The 18,741-nt window shown below is 41.9% G+C and overlaps 1 protein-coding gene and 1 pseudogene across 2 annotated transcripts in view; one reads left to right on the forward strand and one right to left on the reverse strand.

Moving 5' to 3' along the window:
• Nucleotides 1-2,445: 2,445 nt before the first annotated feature.
• Nucleotides 2,446-3,120, forward strand: LOC311133185 (annotated as a pseudogene). Its single transcript has 3 exons — nt 2,446-2,519; nt 2,583-2,746; nt 2,995-3,120. The product of its transcript is annotated as an uncharacterized misc_RNA (transcript).
• A 3,245-nt stretch (nt 3,121-6,365) lies between these two features.
• The window catches only part of LOC311127346 (disintegrin and metalloproteinase domain-containing protein 12-like), a gene marked incomplete at both ends in the record, with an annotated part of 159,927 nt that continues 147,551 nt past the window's right edge, over nt 6,366-18,741 (reverse strand). Inside the window, 9 exon segments of the mRNA XM_084159176.1 lie at nt 6,366-6,420; nt 6,535-6,614; nt 6,616-6,693; nt 10,990-11,238; nt 12,658-12,760; nt 13,145-13,331; nt 13,656-13,764; nt 17,937-18,014; nt 18,309-18,507. Of these exon segments, the coding sequence (XP_084015302.1) occupies nt 6,366-6,420; nt 6,535-6,614; nt 6,616-6,693; nt 10,990-11,238; nt 12,658-12,760; nt 13,145-13,331; nt 13,656-13,764; nt 17,937-18,014; nt 18,309-18,507 (1,138 nt within the window).

Here is an 18,741-nt window from a genome sequence, read left to right on the forward strand (position 1 = left end):
CACAGATACGAACACTCTCTCTTTGTTGTCTGTGAAACTGTCCTTGAACATGGGTACATGGAGTACAGTGGAATGGTGTCTTTTGGGTGCTGACTCCACAGGTTATAATGATAGCAACTTATGCCTGGCAACAAATGGAGTGCCGAGGAGTTGGGACCAACCCCTGCGCCAACGGATTGGCTGAATGGAGTCTGGACCACACTCAGTCCTTTGCTCTGGTTGGCCAACAGAAGAGGTGGAGGCTTTCTGTCAGAGTATTTGAGAAAGAATCTGTAAACAATAGTTCTAGTTCTCTGTCTGCCCTGCGTGGTTTTTCAGTGAGCCCGTATACGAACCTTCATACTTATCATACATACATTTTGCATATAATAAATTAAGCTTGGATTGAAGATCTCTTGATTCTTATTCCAATACCAGATTTGAATTACGCAATTTATAACATTAGCCTTCTACATCTAGCTACATGTTGAACTTCCATCCTCTCAGGCCAGGGTCACAATGTATGAATTAATGGTTGGATCAGAATTGGCGTTATAATCATTGGCCAGTACGGAAAATTAAGTAAAACCACAATTCCAAATCCCTATCTCCAGTCATGGCTAATTTAGGAAAGTGCCAATTTTAGCTAGCTAGCTAGCCACTGGAGGACAACAACACAGCAAGATGCAGCAATTCAAGTTGTTTCTGTCAATGACGTATGCTCTCGATGCAATTTGACAGGAGTGACGCAAATCAAAACTGGCTTCCCCTTGACACTTTTTTTTTTGGGAAGCCTGGCTTCCTTTGGCATTCATGAATATACACCACTGTAAGCATATGGGACTATCTACACTTGAAGTCGGAAGTTCAGATACACTTAGGTTGGAGTCATTCAAACTCGTTTTTCAACCACTCCACAAATTTCTTGTTAACAAACTATAGTTTGGGCAAGTCGGTTAGGACATCTACTTGGTGCATGACACAAGTAATTTTTCCAACAATTGTTTACAGACAGATTATTTCACTTATAATTCATTGCATCACAATTCCAGTGGGTCAGAAGTTTACATACACTAAGTTGAATGTGCTTTTAAACAGCTTGGAGAATTCCAGAAAATGATGTCATGGCTTTAGAAGCTTCTGATAGGCTAATTGACATAATTTGAGTCAATTGGAGGTGTACCTGTGGATGTATTTCAAGGCCTACCTTCAAACTCAGTGCCTCTTTGCTTGAAATCATGGGAAAATGAAAAGAAATCAACCAAGACCTCCACAAGTCTGGTTCATCCTTGGGAGCAATTTCCAAACGCCTGAAGGTACCACGTTCATCTGTACAAACAATAGTCCGCAAGTATAAACACCCTGGAACCACGCAGCCATCATACCGCTCAGGAAGCACGGGGGTGGCAGCATCATGCTGTGGGGGTGCTTTGCTGCAGGAGGGACTGGTGCACTTCACAAAATAGATGGCATCATGAGGAAGGAAAATTATGTGGATATATTGAAGCAACATCTCAAGACATCAGTCAAGAAGTTAAAGCTTGGTTGCAAATGGGTCTTCCAAATGCACAATGACCCCAAGCATACTTCCAAATTTGTGGCAAAATGGCTTAAGGACAACAAAGTCAAGGTATTGGAGTGGCCATCACAAAGCCCTGACCTAAATCCTATAGAGAATTTGTGGGCAGAACTGAAAAAGCGTGTGCGAGCAAGGAGGCCTAAAAACCTGACTCAGTTACACCAGCTCTTTCAGGAGGAATGGGCCAAAATTCACCCAACTTATTGTAGGAAGCTTGTGGAAGGCTAACCGACACGTTTGACCCAAGTTAAACAATGTAAAGGCAATGCTACCAAATACTAATTGAGTGTATGTAAACTTCTGACCCACTGGGAATGTGATGAAAGAAATAAAAGCTGAACTAAACCATTTTCTCTGCTATTATTCTGACATTTCAGATTCTTAAAATAAAGTGGGGATCCTAACTGACCTAAGACATGGCATTTTTACTAGGATTAAATGTCAGGAATTGTGAAAATGAGTTGAAATGTATTTGGCTATGTATGTAAACTTCAGACTTCAACTGTATGTGTGAGTATAAGATATTCATAGACTACAATCTATGGGCCTGCATATTATCTGAAAACCCTCACTTTCACATTTGCATTGCTTTAGATAAGATAATCTGCTAAAGTCTAATTGACATAATCTAAGAGTAGGCTAACTGTGCTTTTGGGTCCCCAGTACAGCAGTCACCACACTATAGAAAGCTTGGAGTCCAGCACATCCTATAGGTACAGACTGAGAATCACAAGACCAACTGGGGAGTCCCTTTACAGCCCGGCTGTGTCCGTCTCTACCACACATGAGTATACTGTACACAGTACTCTTTCAGTTGACATTTCTGCTTTATGAAAATGATATGCATTTATGTTCTTTGACACATATAATGTCATTCAGGTGAGCCTATGAGTGGGAAGAACCTCCATCGTGCTGACAACATGAATGATGAGGAGGAGCTGACCAGAGTGTTGCAGTCTGGGTGAGTGATGAGCAGATAGACCAGGTACTCTTATGGTTAATGTCATGCTTTATTTCTCTCCAGGACAATCAATGTGAACGTCAATGACAAACACGTAGTGAAGTACCTGAGGATGTTTGGGGCCACGTGGCAGTCCCAGGACATGGGGGGGCTGTACCCCCCTCCACTGGGCAGCTGACGGAGGACACCTGGCTGTCATAGCCTACATGATTCAGGATGGCTGTGAGGTGAGATTGGTGTCAGCATTTAGGAGCTTTATAAACTGGCTGCGTCTGAAATGACACTCTATTCCCTACTGTACATGTAAAGTGCACAACTTATGGTACACTCAAAATTCTTCTTCACAAACCTTTGTTGTGTCGCTAAACGGGTTACTCATGGTGCAAACTCATCGAGACTCCTTAGAAAATAGGACATTGGACAGGAAAGTTCATAGGACAAGGCAAGCAGTCAATATAACTAGTGTGTCTGCTAGGTGGCAGTGTTGAACAACCATGAGGAGCTGGTGCAGCTGTTGTTGGACAGTGGGGCCGACCGCGATGTGAAGAGCGAGGTAATTGCAACTAACAGCATGGGCTCTGTAGCAATTAGAGCAATTTAAATCATTCTGGAATTGACTGATATTTTTGTGTTTGCAGTTTGGGGCAGGGGCAGCTGAAATGGCCTTTGGAAGACAGGTAATGCATTTCTCCATAAACATTACTGTTGTATTGTATGTTACTGTTATAGTGAATATATGAGCAAGTTTGGTTGATTATTATTTTTTCAATACAGAATTTCATCAGTTTTATTAAAAGGACAGAAGAGTATAGTCCATTAGTAAAGGGCTTAGGTGGACAACATAATTTTTTCATAATTTCTAATAGCTTTATTACTGTTGCTTATTTAGTAACACATTGTATGTATGTATCATATACCTGCATTTGTATCTGGATATTTGTTTTGCATAACAAAACATGTATACACATACTGTATGAGATGTTTATGGATGAATTAAATAATAAACCATCAAGAATTGACTCAAAGGATTGACTTGGTTTCGCTATATTGTACAGATGTCTGATTAAACATCATCCTACGAGAGAGAGTCAGAGATTTCACATTGCTGTAATGTAATAATTTGTTTGTGTTAAGTCTTCTGCCTACATTCGCCTGTACAGTCAGAAAAATAAATGCAAATACATGAAATGAACAGCATAAGAGAAACATCATTTATTTGGATCTGCAATATCAATGTTCAAGTACTCCAACTGCCCCAGAATCTAATCTTTTACCATAATCGTCATTCCTTATGGAGTTTAATAATAATAAAAAAACATGTTTTATTGAACAGGAGAAACCATCACTTTGTGGTTCTCACTGCTCTTGTAAAATAAAAGCAAAAAATAAAATAATGATTGCTGACAGATACTATATTTACACTAACTGTACAATGGCTTTTAATTAGAAAATGTAACAGTTAAACAAATAAAATACAGTACATTTGTAAAAAGCAACTTTTACACGTGAATAGATCTGAAGATCTGACAAATGCTGACATCAGATAGCAGTTTATCTAAATCTCTAAAAAGGAACACATACAGTGATTACTAAAAGTCTAAATGCAACTATGCAATGCACTTCTGATGCAAGTCTGATGAGTAGTGAGTAGTGCATTCCACAATATTGAGCGACAAGACATACACTGTATATGCGTACACACACATGCATCCATTTAATTAAAGCACAACAGTATATTGGTGATCACAATACATTGCATACCAGGTTTGATATTTTGTTTTACACCTACAATAACGCAACCACATGTGCCCCTGTTTTACTACTCTACTGACTACTTTTAAATGTAAAAGTTCCCTCCTGTTGAAACCTTGCAAAAGTAGTTATGAGAATGAGGTCATAACTTCATATTGCAAGCTTGCTGCTAACATACACACGAGCAGGAATGCGCGCACACACACACCCTGTGCCATGCCAGAGGAAGAGCAGTATGATGAACACTATTACTCAGCACCAATCAAAGCTATATTTAATGACACATATTGTGGCCAAGACATTATCTACCCACAGTCTCTACTTTCATTTGGACAACATTTTAATGTACTGGAAATCAATTATGTCACTTAGTCTACAAATTATTGGTAAAGTTTAAAGGGACAAGAACAGGACATTCAGTACAGTTAATGGATGTATTTGCTGTAAGACTGTAATATTTCAAAGGACAAATTAAACTTAATGGAAATTGTCTTGAACACCTCAAGGAGAGTTCTGTTCCAATGTGTGAGACCGAGCTCCAATATCAAAAGAATAATGATAACCATGAGGTCAAGTACCAGCAATTACCTCATAAACCAAACCACTCTGCCATACTTTTGTCTAAGTAAACTTTGAAAAGACAGAAATGAATAAAACATCGGACACCATCTAGGTGGGGTTTGGACTGTTCACAACACTGAAGTCATCCTGACACCACAGCATCAAGTGAGTTGAAGTGTTAGCTTGTATAGCACGCTCCTCCACCAGCGCAGTTATATTGCATTATTTGGTGTTGCTGTAATTCTCTGGAACCCAGCAGTGTCAGCTCATTTCAGACTCTCCTGGCCCCGCTGGGAGCATTACGTATTGCACAACCACCAGCAAATACTCCAAACTATGTGTAAGAGAGTTGAGTATTTATGAAAGCGGTGAATACAGCATATCCTTCAAGTTTGTGGTCACAACATGAACTATTGAGGGCATGTAAGAGCCCAAAACCATTTGTCAGTTTGTAAACGTGTTCAAGTTCGCCAGCGGAGAAAAACTTCAAGGTCAAAGATACTTTTCTCTGTGGTAGTCCTATACTTGGGTCCAATACCCTGTCAATGAACTCATATTAGGGTACATATGGATAAAGATCATGTATGTAGATCATGTATGAATACAAAGATCATCGAACAATAATCAACAATGTCAATTCTCAAGTATGTGTCCATTCTGAACAATTCCCTTGCTTTTGCACCAAATTGGATTAGTCGAAACCAGTGGAGGCTGCTGAGGGGAGGACGGCTCATAATAATGGCTGGAACAGTGCAAATGGAATGGCATCAAACACATGGAAACCATGTATTTGATGTATTTGACACAATTCCACCTAATCCGCTCCAGCCATTACCACGAGCACATCCTCCCCAATTAAGGTGCCACCAACCTCCTGTGGTCGAAACACACCTCAATTTATACGTCCAACATGTCAGTCCAACACTGTTGCTGATTATGAAGTGAGTGGATGCCTTGGAATGTGAAAGCAGTTCTTATTAATGATAAACTGAACATAAACTCCCAGTCTCTAACACTGCTGCTTAGTGAGTTACAAGTTACACTCAAAGTGTTCCATACTGTGCTTTGTTGCCCTTTAACCTGACCCCACCTCACTTTCTCTCTTCAATTATTCAAGGAATTTCACAGGGTATAAAAAATTGCCTTTTTAGTATGTCTCTCCTTAACTGTATTATCCCCCCCCCCCCCAAAAAAAAAGAAAAGATTTCCCTCCATTATACAGCAAACTGGTAAAAAACAACAACAAAAACACGAACAGCGATCCAAGTCGTGATATGCTACTGTCGAAAGGATCTACCAGAGTGCACTGTGCACATAGTAATAATAAATATAGACATTGAATAGTTCATTTGTACCTGAGCGAGGACAACAAAAGCACCTTTCAGAGGCACAGCACCAATGTTTGAAGTCAGTCCCCTTTTCCTAAAACTCTGAGACCCTTTCAAAGTTGCAAAGGTCTGGTAGAGTTTTGTAGTGCAAATATGGGTCTCCGTCCATAGAGTTCCCCACTATTCCATCTCAACTTCTTTGAGATCAGCGGTCAAAATGATGAGTCTTTGGCAGTCTCAGGGGTTGTATGGGTGCAGGTCTGAAAAGTGAAAAAAACACAAGTGCAGAGTAAAGATTACAATTTATTTTATTAAACACTCATATATATATATAGCTATAAACTTTGTGCCAGCCAGGCCACCGTAGCACAGACCTGTTTGGTTGTGGGATGGTGAGCAGGGGTCTGGGCACGGTGGGGATGGGTCCAGGGAGGCGGACCCCCACCACCTGAGTTGCTGCTTTCCACCCGAGCACGCCTGCCTAGAGGGTCTGCAGGCAGGGGCTTCTGGGGCGGACTGGGCTTCTCACGGTCCTAGGAATGACAAACCAGAAGTTGAAGAGTAGTGTTGGCACAGAAACCTCACTAGAGGGCACTGTGTTATAGTGTGTCACCAGCATAAGGTATGCTCTGTACAATGTGTCAGTGTGTTCTGTAGCCACCACCTCCATAGCAACTCTCTCTGAAAGGTTATCTAAACGAGGTGCCATCATGTGTTACTAATCTAAAATGGGGAGGGCGAGGTAATGACAAACATCTGCTAGCAGCATCCCAGCTGCTCTGCACAGTTTGTAGGAGGAAAGGAACAAACCTTGAGCAATACTCACAAATAAGTGCCAAGTTTCAGCAAACACCAAATGCAAAGGATTTAGAGAACAGAATGAAGTGTTAAAGTCAATTCCACGGTAACAGAATGATGCCAAGCAAAAACCAATGATTGCAAAGTTAAACAAACCATTCAACTCTATGCACAAGGATTACTTTTAACAATTTCCACTGAACAAAAGTTGTCCTTGTGCATAGAGTTGTATGGTTTGTTTAACTTTGCAATCACTGGTTTTTGTTTGACATTCATTTAAAAGTGAAAAACCTGAGTTTCAGCATCGTTCTGTATCACCACAATGGGAACGAGAAAGCAAGTGCATGCTCGCACAAGGAAAAGTATCACTTGAGTCCAACAAAATGGAATGTAACGTTGAAGATAAAGTTCGTAATGACACAATTTAATGTGTATAACATCTAATGACCTACATCACTATACTGAGAGTGTTGATGTTTCTAAAATGATGTATTTGGGTGTTTTGGAGTTTTTGTATAAAAAATTATCCGTGCCCTGGCACTGCAGAATGAACATGAGAAGGTATATCGCTGGTTGGGGTTTCTCAAAACCAAGTGAAATCGCAAAAAAAGTGTCTGGACTCTTCCATAACATGCCATTTACATAACAAATATGAGCTTGTCCTTTAAGGGCGGAAAGTGCGTCCTGGATGACTTTGTAGGGACTTCCAGCTCTGTCATGTTTCACGTGTCAGCAAGAAGGTGAGTTACATCAACCATGCTTGAATAACTGTGACCCCCTGATGTGAAAGATTATTATTCCATTAAGTGAGTGGTTTGACCATGCATAGATGGCAGTGGCAGGTAGGCATGGCATAGTGCAGTGATGTCATCATTAGAGGCTACTCCGTTGTAGTCGATCAAGCTCTTAGACCAGATACGACTGCCCCAATAAAAACACATTTGACTGAGTCTACAGTACTAGTGTTAATGTCTTGTAGCTTAAACCACATCTAAAGACTTGTGACTTGGACTCAGTTAAATTGTATTAGGACAAACAGTGGAGACCACTTCTTGTGAAACAGCGGTCTGTTTGTTGCTTCAATTTGCCTTTCGAAACTCTAAACTCAAAGAATAAGATCACCTACTGGGGATGGCAGCTGAATCGTCTCCTGATGCTGTTAAACCAGAGAGGCGCCAGAGAGGTTGAAATAAAGACCTAATCAGATTGAAGCCTTCTCTCCAGCCTGGAGTGGCTCCAAGTAAGTAGAAGTCACCTCTAATCGCTGATCCTGCATCAGATAGGTTTTAATCTCTCTGATAGTTAAGGGGTAGGGTAATCTGATACTTGATCTGTTGTTAAGGGCATCTTATACCTCAAGTGTTGTGTGTCTACCTCTCTGTTCTGGATCAGATACTCCAATACTGCAGGAGTCTATGTAGGAGAGAGGTCACCTTGGACACCATATGACATAATATGGACCCCCACATTCACCACCAACTGTGCCCCTCAGCAGACCTCCTAAGTCAAGATGTACCCTTTTGCCTGAACTGTGAAACCTGATTTAGACCATGCTGATGACCCTTGGGTTGTTAGATAGCATAGTGGACATTTGGGTTGTAGGTACCACATGAATATACAGCTCACAAGTTAGAATTTCATCATTTTAAAAGTTTTGTTTCAAAGATAAATATGTACAAGAGAGCCTGAGTACAAGATAACCTGAGTAATAATAATAATAATAATAATACATTGGACTTATAAAGCGCTTTTCAAGGATCCAAAGTCACTTTACAATTGTAGAAATGAAAAAAAAATCAGTGCTTTGGATATACATATACCATCCTTTGTTTGTTTTTACCATGGGGAACTGAACTGTGCTAGGCTGCTATGGACACATACCTCAACAGAGAGTATCTCAGGAGAAGGGGATGCATTGGATCTATATCTGTCTCTCTCCATCTCTTACATGCTGTTCCTTTACATCTGGGAGTAGTTATGTGCTTTATACACCAGAGAGAAAAGTAACATCTCCAAGTTAACGTCTTCCTTTCTTTTCTTTTTTTACAGCATCTGCCAGTGCACTCTGCACCTTATAAACCCGCGGACATCTTACATGGTGCTCTACGCATACAGATCACCTGCCTGCGTGAGCCCTGAGCAGACAGATGGATTTACATACTCTATACACAGCCCTGCTGGCTCAGCACAAAACAGGATTTGTGGAAAACATGGAGAACTGTAAGGATTAAGTGCACACTGTAAAAAATATCTAGTTGTTTGTAACTGGTTCCAAACCATTTTGTTGTTTACTCAACTACTCAAGTGTTACCTGAACTTAACATTTTTAGTTGGCCCAAACTTAGCTCCAACTTGACAAAACTTAAGCAAAAATTATGTGTTTGCTCAACTCGTCTCATATGTTCAGACAACAAAAAACATTTTATTTGGCCATCTTAACTAAAAAGGCTGTGGAACTAGTTACACACACACAAACAGTGCTTTTGACATACAATGTTTTCATATTTGACACACATGATTACTTTGTGCATGTTCATATGGACAGTAATTATTATTCAACATGTCCTCACATAGGATTTTAATTCACAATCTCTTGGTTCACGGCATACCGATCTTCCTGCTACACCACCATGTCTGTGTCAATGACTGATTTCACCTCTATTGCTACACTTTGCACTTCAAATTAAATCTCAGCTCTGTTAAAAGTACACTCAAGTAAAACTATTTAAGGAGTAACATTAAAACAGAGTAAATATGCCCCACCAACATTAGACAACTACACAGAAAACCCTTAAATTGCTGAAATAAGTCAATAAAATCAATGATGAGAGACTTTTCAGATTAACTGATAATTGACACAGACATGGTGGTGTAGCAGGAAGATCGGAATGCCATGAACCAAAAGGTTGTGAGTTCAAATCCCAGGTGAGGACATACTGTATAACTTACTGTATAAATGGACATGCACAATGTAATCATGTATGTCAACTGGTGTCAAATATGTAAGTTGAAAATATTGTATGTTAAAAACACTGTGTGTGTAACCAGTTGCACAGCCTTTTTTTAGTTAAACCTTTATTTGCTCAAATAATAAGTTCTAGTTGAATGGAAATATGAGACAAGTTGAGCAAACACATTAATTTAAGTTGACTGAACTTTTGTATACATTTTCTCAAGTTGGAGATAAGCCAACAATTTATTTTACGTTCAAGTAAAAAAGGCTGTGGAACCAGTTACCTAATAATAATTAGTTGAAACAACTAGAATTTTTTTCCCAGTGTGCTGTTGTGTAGAATTGTTTACATGTTGAGATCGGCAATTTGTTATTTAGCTATGCATTCCAATGGTTATAGCAACACACTATTTAGTGTGCATGGTACATTACTTATCCATTGTGTAATAGTATGTAAATTGGGACCGAAGGCAGGTGTTACGAATAAGTGAGAGAGGGCATGCGTATTTCCGATTGTCCTTGTTGAATTTATGTTCTTTAAATGTTATGGATTGTGTGAATTCATAAATCTACTTTTTAAATTAGGGCAGCACGATATTGGCAAAAAATCAAACACAATGTTTTTGACAAAATATTGTGATTGCGATTTGACTTGCGATAAAGATCAAAACACTTGGGTGAACTGAATCCTATAAATATAATGATTTATATTAAAAAGCAGCATCTTTCTTGTTTGGAACAATCTGTTGACTACATTTGACCTAACAGAACAGCATACAAATGTATAGCGAATCTAACAGCGAGGAGGAGGAACTGAGCTACTTGAATGACCGCGCGGGGCTGGTGGGAAGCAGCTGCAAGAAGAGATAAATATGGAGTAAACTATAAAAACAAACGTTACTCGCAGCTGAGTGGCGTTTCAAAATATTGCATGTGATATGAATCTCTTGCGATATGGATATTGCAAATGTCAATATTGCGATTTCGATGTGCATTCGATTAATTTTGCAGTCCTACAGGAAATACATTGGATATTTGTATTCATAGCGGATGGCATGGCAGAACAGTGACTACTAACCTGGTCCATCCTGTAGGGCTGCTGTCGGGGCAGGCTGTGGAAAGGTGGTGCCCGCGGTGGGGAGAGGGCAGTGTGGGCCGGCAGGGCCCTGTGGTGGGGTGGGACCGGGGGCAGGGGTTGCTGTCCCACACTCAGGAAGACAGGCATGGGGTGGCTGATGTGGATGGGCTGGTAGTGGGGCAGCCGCCGCAAGCTGTGGGAATTTAAACTGTGTGGAGGGAGGAGAGGCTCCGAACTCCGGTGGGATGGCTGTGGGGATGGAGGGAGGGGGAGGGGGAGGGAGGGAGGGTGGTAGAGAAGCGAGAGCTGTTAGTTGGAGTTTTTGGTCAGGGCTTGAGCTGTTATGTTCTCCTCCCTCTGCTGTTCCTCAGATCATTTAGCCTATTCCCTGTTGGAGTCTCCCAAACAATCATTTCAAACCCCTGTGACCTATGTAGCTGGACACAGCAACCAGAACCCAGGGTAAAACTATACCCATGTTTTCTGTCATGGATGTACTATTACTATGAATTAACAAGTTTCATAGTATGTTTTCTGTTATTGACTGCCTAAGTGAATCTAACACATTGAAACGGTCAAAGCCAGCACCAGATTGCCTATCCAGAACTGCTGTTAGTCCTCAAGAATAAACCCAATTGCACAAGAGATGGATGGACTGGCTGAATTGGCCTGGCCTGTAGCTACTCTACGCCAGGTGACCTGCAGAGAGTCTGCTGGAGATCTGGACAGGGGGAACGGTGACTGCCAGAGCAAACACTAAACAGCAGGACTGAATACTGCTGAGGAGCCAGAGTCACGTTCACTAGAGGAGACGATACTGGTTTTGGAGAGAGAACTGGGTTAATCATCCTTCCTGCCCAAGCCAGCTAACCCTTAACCCCTGAACTCTGACCACAATGATACACTCCAGCTGTTCCCCATGGGAATCGACTGTGGCTGTTGGAATGCACATACAAATGCATACGCACACACACACACATACACACGCTTATCAATTCAAAAACAAGTCCATCCCAATTTGCCTCTTACGCTTGATTCTCCAACTCTGTTCTCCTGTGTCCCTCTATACAATGTTTTTTTAAATCTCAGGCAGAACCATTATACACTGCCCTATAATGATACTGCACCATGATTACCATTTCATTTAAATGGTGCGGCCTCTCAATCAAAGTTTCTTTAGCCTTCTGCCAGCAATACTGGCCTCATTAATATTTCTTCAAGGGAGAGACGCTGAGACTAAATCAATTATACGCTTAGCCGTCAAATTGTTTTGACAATAAGTCTGGAATGAATAGGTTCAGTTAAGCATGGCAAGTCTCAGTCCAATTTGATTCCCTGTTGTGTTGTTGGGGTTTTGATACAGTATGATTGCATTAGAAATCCAATGGTGTGTGACCGTTAGTTTGTCAGCAGTTAGTTTGTAATACTTCTTTGCTAACACACGTTTTAGCTCTCTCTATATCCATATCCCAATCTTTTATACAGTGCAAAGTGTACTTGTTACATCATCCATTGTGTAGGCCTATGAGTGAACCATACTAATCAATTGATCATAAGGGAAGGTTGGGAGAAAAACTCCAGCTCCCTCACGTGTAACAGTCTGTGTTCTACTAAAGTGACTATCAGGGAAAATCAGCTTCCCATTAACTCCAGCAGAAAGAGACCCACCTTGTATACGCTGGCACCTGGAGGCTTGGCTGGGGGCTTGTGTCGTGAACTGTACATGGACTGAGTCTGGCTGAGGCTGGTTGCTCTGGTGGACCCAACAGACCTATGAAGACAGAGAGGTAACATTTCAACTACTATACTAGTCTTCTACTAACTACTATTCTACATCTCTTTAGGTGCTGCAGCTTTGAGACACACAGTAACAGGACTTCTTCTGTACACACATGTCCCATCCATTGTGAGGACTATGTGCAGGACTATGTGTCTTTCTCTCACATGGTTAGTGGAGTCACAAGGTTACTATCGCTGTGAACACATAAAATCACCAGAGAGAGACCCTGGAACCATAATGCATATTAGAAACAATATCTCTGTCATTTCTACAAGAAAATCATCTCTACATGAAAGCATCTCTATAAAAGTATTCTGTCTTGACATCTAGAACATAAGATTAAACACAGGTGTTGGAGGAAGTGTCCTACTGTACCTTAGTTTATCCATGGTGGTCTTCTTGTTGGTGAAGAGCAGACGGACCAGAGTTTTCCTCTTGAGGAATACCAGGAACCCAGCACCCATCAGGCTGAGGAGGGTGGCCAGGATTGCCACAGCAACCACCCTGCTGTCAGCTGACGTCACATACGACAACACGCACATTAATACACACACACGCACATCTACATCACAGCACAAACAAGACACACAGAGCGTGTTAATAGAAGCCACATCAGCGTTTTAGTACATGTGACATTATTTACATTATTATTTCCAGGGAAATGAGTTATATGTAGCTAGGGTGAATAGGTGACTGAGGTAGATCCGTCTGTAAGTTTGGAGAGCTCAGTAGCGCTTCAAAGAAACTCTAACTTGCTGTGAGTAGGTTATGAAAGTACAGCTAAAGGTGTTAATCTGATTATTATCTAACTTTCTTACTCTCTGCCCAGGTTAGTGGAACAGAGGGTGAAGTTAGTGAAGTATAAAGAGGACGGAGTGTACTGTACCAGCCAGTCTCATTGGTCCACTGTCGAGGCTGCCTCCAAACCCCACCCTCTCACAGAAGGGAGGGGCCCAGTGCTCCTCACAATGGCAGTTCTTCTTGTTGTTACACACCTAGAATCATAATGCATGCTGGTTAATATTCAGTTGACGTGTCTTCACCTGTACAATACAATACTGTCTATACCATGTGTTCTATCAATAGACACTGGTCAGAGTACAGGGAGACTTGTGTGCTAGGCCTCTAGGCTCTAGGGATCATCAGACACACAGTAGTGTGTGGGCGGCAGGTAGCTTAGTGGTTAAGAGCGTTGTGCCAGTAAGGTCGCTGGTTCTAATCCCCGAGCCGACTAGGGGAAAAATCTGTCGATGTGCCCTTGAGCAAGGCACTTAACCCTAATTTCTCCTGTAAGTCGCTCTGGATAAGAGCTTCTGCTAAATGACTAAAATGTAAAAATGTAGTGAGCGACTACAGTGCAAGGATCTATGGCAAGTATGCATTACTTCTTTTACGTACTTTATAAGCTACCAGTATGCATCGTACTTGCCTATGACACACATGACATACGAGAGATGCATTCATCTGTACCACTGGCCTGCAATTCCTCAGAAAAGAGATGAAAATAGGATCCCAGCCCACATCTGAAATGCTTGAATTACTTCTACAAATAAACCACACACTCGTTCCATCAGACCCATCGGTTTTCATGTGGTGGGCGCCATAGACTGTGCAGTGTCAAACATGATGGAGAAAACATGTGCAGGGGACAGCCCATTCCAAAACACAGTTTTCCGAGCGAAAGAAGGATCCAACAGAATTCCCTAGAGGGATAATGGAGTCCAGCTGTCAGCTGCAGGGAGGCCTGTGACTGGGATCGCTCCAGATCGGATCTGGCCCCGAACAGGGAAGAGCTTTCCCTGCCTGCATCGGAGTGACTGACATTCCCTTATGTGTGTGGAGTGTTTGGGGCCAGGGGTGGTCAAGGTCAAGACTGGAGACTTAAGGACACATAAGAACCCCTGAGGGGAGATCTATGGATGTGATAGGATTATGCCACAACGTACTTTACAGTACACTTGTAAACACACATGCACATATAATGTTATATAGACTGACATCTACACAGAGCCACATATGGAGATGCATCCTGGCTCTGGATTTATCTACAGTGTTGGGTTGGTTATATTTGTGACATCATGTGGGTCATAGAGATCGTATTAAATTACTAGAGGGGATATATCATAAACCCGCAAAGTTCCATAATGGAGCGAAAATGGCAGCCATCTTGGTCAGGGAGGAATCCAAAATCAGTCTAATTGGAATTAATGGCAGTAGTGGCATAGGTGATGCATTTCCTGTTTTTACTTATGTAAGGCATGTGATGTATCAGAAATTATGTAATGGAATTATAGTCAACCTAAACAGTTTATAAAGGTTTTATACAAATGTTCTGTATAAATAGCCTCTGAAATATACACTGCTCAAAAAAATAAAGGGAACACTTAAACAACACATCCTAGATCTGAATGAATGAAATAATCTTATTAAATACTTTTTTCTTTACATAGTTGAATGTGCTGACAACAAAATCACACAAAAATTATCAATGGAAATCAAATTTATCAACCCATGGAGGTCTGGATTTGGAGTCACCCTCAAAATTAAAGTGGAAAACCACACTACAGGCTGATCCAACTTTGATGTAATGTCCTTAAAACAAGTCAAAATGAGGCTCAGTAGTGTGTGTGGCCTCCACGTGCCTGTATGACCTCCCTACAACGCCTGGGCATGCTCCTGATGAGGTGGCGGATGGTCTCCTGAGGGATCTCCTCCCAGACCTGGACTAAAGCATCCGCCAACTCCTGGACAGTCTGTGGTGCAACGTGGCGTTGGTGGATGGAGCGAGACATGATGTCCCAGATGTGCTCAATTGGATTCAGGTCTGGGGAACGGGCGGGCCAGTCCATAGCATCAATGCCTTCCTCTTGCAGGAACTGCTGACACACTCCAGCCACATGAGGTCTAGCATTGTCTTGCATTAGGAGGAACCCAGGGCCAACCGCACCAGCATCTGGTCTCACAAGGGGTCTGAGGATCTCATCTCGGTACCTAATGGCAGTCAGGCTACCTCTGGCGAGCACATGGAGGGCTGTGCGGCCCCCCAAAGAAATGCCACCCCACACCATGACTGACCCACCGCCAAACCGGTCATGCTGGAGGATGTTGCAGGCAGCAGAACGTTCTCCACGGCGTCTCCAGACTCTGTCACATGTGCTCAGTGTAAACCTGCTTTCATCTGTGAAGAGCACAGGGCGCCAGTGGCTAATTAGCCAATCTTGGTGTTCTCTGGCAAAGGCCAAACGTTCTGCACGGTGTTGGGCTGTAAGCACAACCCCCACCTGTGGACGTCGGGCCCTCATACCACCCTCATGGAGTCTGTTTCTGACCGTTTGAGCAGACACATGCACATTTGTGGCCTGCTGGAGGTCATTTTGCAGGGCTCTGGCAGTACTCCTCCTGCTCCTCCTTGCACAAAGGCGGAGGTAGCGGTCCTGCTGCTGGGTTGTTGCCCTCCTACGGCCTCCTCCACGTCTCCTGATGTACTGGCCTGTCTCCTGGTAGCGCCTCCATGCTCTGGACACTACGCTGACAGACACAGCAAACCTTCTTGCCACAGCTCGCATTGATGTGCCATCCTGGATGAGCTGCACTACCTGAGCCACTTGTGTGGGTTGTAGACTCCGCCTCATGCTACCACTAGAGTGAAAGCACCGCCAGCATTCAAAAGTGACCAAAACATCAGCCAGGAAGCATAGGAACTGAGAAGTGGTCTGTGGTCACCACCTGCAGAACCACTTCTTTATTGGGGGTGTCTTGCTAATTGCCTATAATTTCCACCTGTTGTCTATTCCATTTGCACAACAGCATGTGAAATTTATTGTAAATCAGTGTTGCTTCCTAAGTGGACAGTTTGATTTCACAGAAGTGTGATTGACTTGGAGTTACATTGTGTTGTTTAAGTGTTCCCTTTATTTTGTTGAGCAGTGTATGTAAACAGACCATATTCTTTTTATTGGAATGCTGTGAGGGCTATAATGATACAATATCAGTACTTGTTGCATTTACAACTTGTCTAAGTCCTATCATCAACTGATTTGAGCAAATTGTATGGATGTGGATTTACTGCATTGTTTGAATGGGATGTTGGCATATTGGCAGTTCATTTGAAAAATTACTGGAATTATTCCTCTAAAACTGTCTGGCTAGCTAGCTAACAAACATACAGTGCAGATGAATTCTTCACATTCATAGTTTTAAACAATATTTTATCACAGCACTGGCAAACCATGGTTGACCAACTCTGACCAACACGTCTGACCTTTGTACCATCATAAGAAGGTTCATGTCTATTCTAGTATTCTAATTCCTAATTCTATGGTCTGAATGTAGTCAATATATAATGTTCAATTTAGATAAATAAAGACACTAATGTGTAGTTAGTAGTAATGCTACAGCACACAAGGGGTGACATCACCACCTAGTTCCACCTGTTCTTAACACATTTTTTAATCATACATCATCCAATTAAAGTTCAAATAAAAATTCAAAGAAGCAATCAAACTTAATTATTAAGGTAAACTAAGGCAATTTCTTACTACAGCTTTGATTCTGTGTTTTATATTCACCTCTGTTAAAGGTGGGGCAACCATGCAGTGGTTCAAAAGCCAGTCACTGTAAGCAAATCTGGGCCAGGGTTCTGCTTTTCATTCATTCATTCATTGAACTAAACAACAAAGTAAATACAACATAAAATGCTTCTCTTTGCAGTATTAATACCTCTTCAAACATAAGTGAGCATTTTGACTAGTGCAGTTTAATGCTTCCAGACTACAGCTACTTGCTAGTATGTTCTAGTGCTGTTTGGCCTGCCTTCTCTATGCCAAAAGATGATGGATGGCACGTTAAGTAGAACATCAATGATGCCATTAAATGGGATTGATTTAAACTATCTGGAGCCATGAAGATTGATTGTAAAGCATCGGAGTAGCTGCCATAACTCATGGGCGGTGAGTTAACTACAACTACGATAACTACATTGGCGCTCTGTGTAGCAGAGTAAAGGGCCTACTGTACTACTCTACTGTATGCAATGTTGAGGTCAATAAGATGCTGTGATAAGTGAATAATATTGACATGATAACAGTGTTTAGCTAATAGAGTGAAATAAGTCACTGCATTCTAGATACTCAACATAAAATGATACCCTCCAACATGGAGTACTCACCCCTCGTCCGCTGCACTTCCCTGAACATTGGTGCACACCAAACACACTGACATTCTGGCACTGACGATTCAGACACATCTATGGAACAGAGAAAGAGTCATATTGAATAAATGATTTATCAAATGTAAAGTACTGTAGTACTCCAAATGTGATGTTAACTAGAATGGAAAGTCTATCTTCCGAGAACTGATATCTATTCCATTCTCTGTTCTTTCGTAAGAGGCCTAATTCCACTGATCCCAGTGATGAGAGTAAGTGATTGGTTTGGAATTGGGCCAAGACAAGATTGGGCATTATCTCCACCACTGGTGACTACAGTCTCACTCTAGTTCTGCTTGATAACAGGTGCAGCGCCCTACAGAGTGCCCTCACCATTCCCTCTCCACACGTGGTGCCAGCCAGAACCAGTCCAGGGTCAGGCATGTCATCACCCAGGTAGACATGTGTCCCCCGACACAGGATCCTCCCTCCTTCCTGAAGAGGGATGTTGGTTTCTATGGAGACGGCATTGGTGCCAATCACAGGCCGGTTGGCCCCTCCTTGACACTGAATTTTACCACACTTTGCGTCTCTGTGTAAAGAAAACAACCCACATATGCACGCACGCACACACGCACACACGCACGAACGCACGCACGCACTCACACACACACACACACACACACACACACAAATGACAAGGCATAAAGTTAAACACTGACAATCTCTGACATGTGAGAGATGGTGTGTAATTTTAACCAAAGATGAAAGACAACTAGACAGCCTTCGTCTCACCCTAATGACTCCCTCAGTCCTCCAGTCATTA

Source organism: Coregonus lavaretus (genome assembly GCF_964263955.1).
Source record: "Coregonus lavaretus genome assembly, chromosome: 1".
Classification (NCBI taxonomy): Eukaryota; Metazoa; Chordata; class Actinopteri; order Salmoniformes; family Salmonidae; genus Coregonus; species Coregonus lavaretus.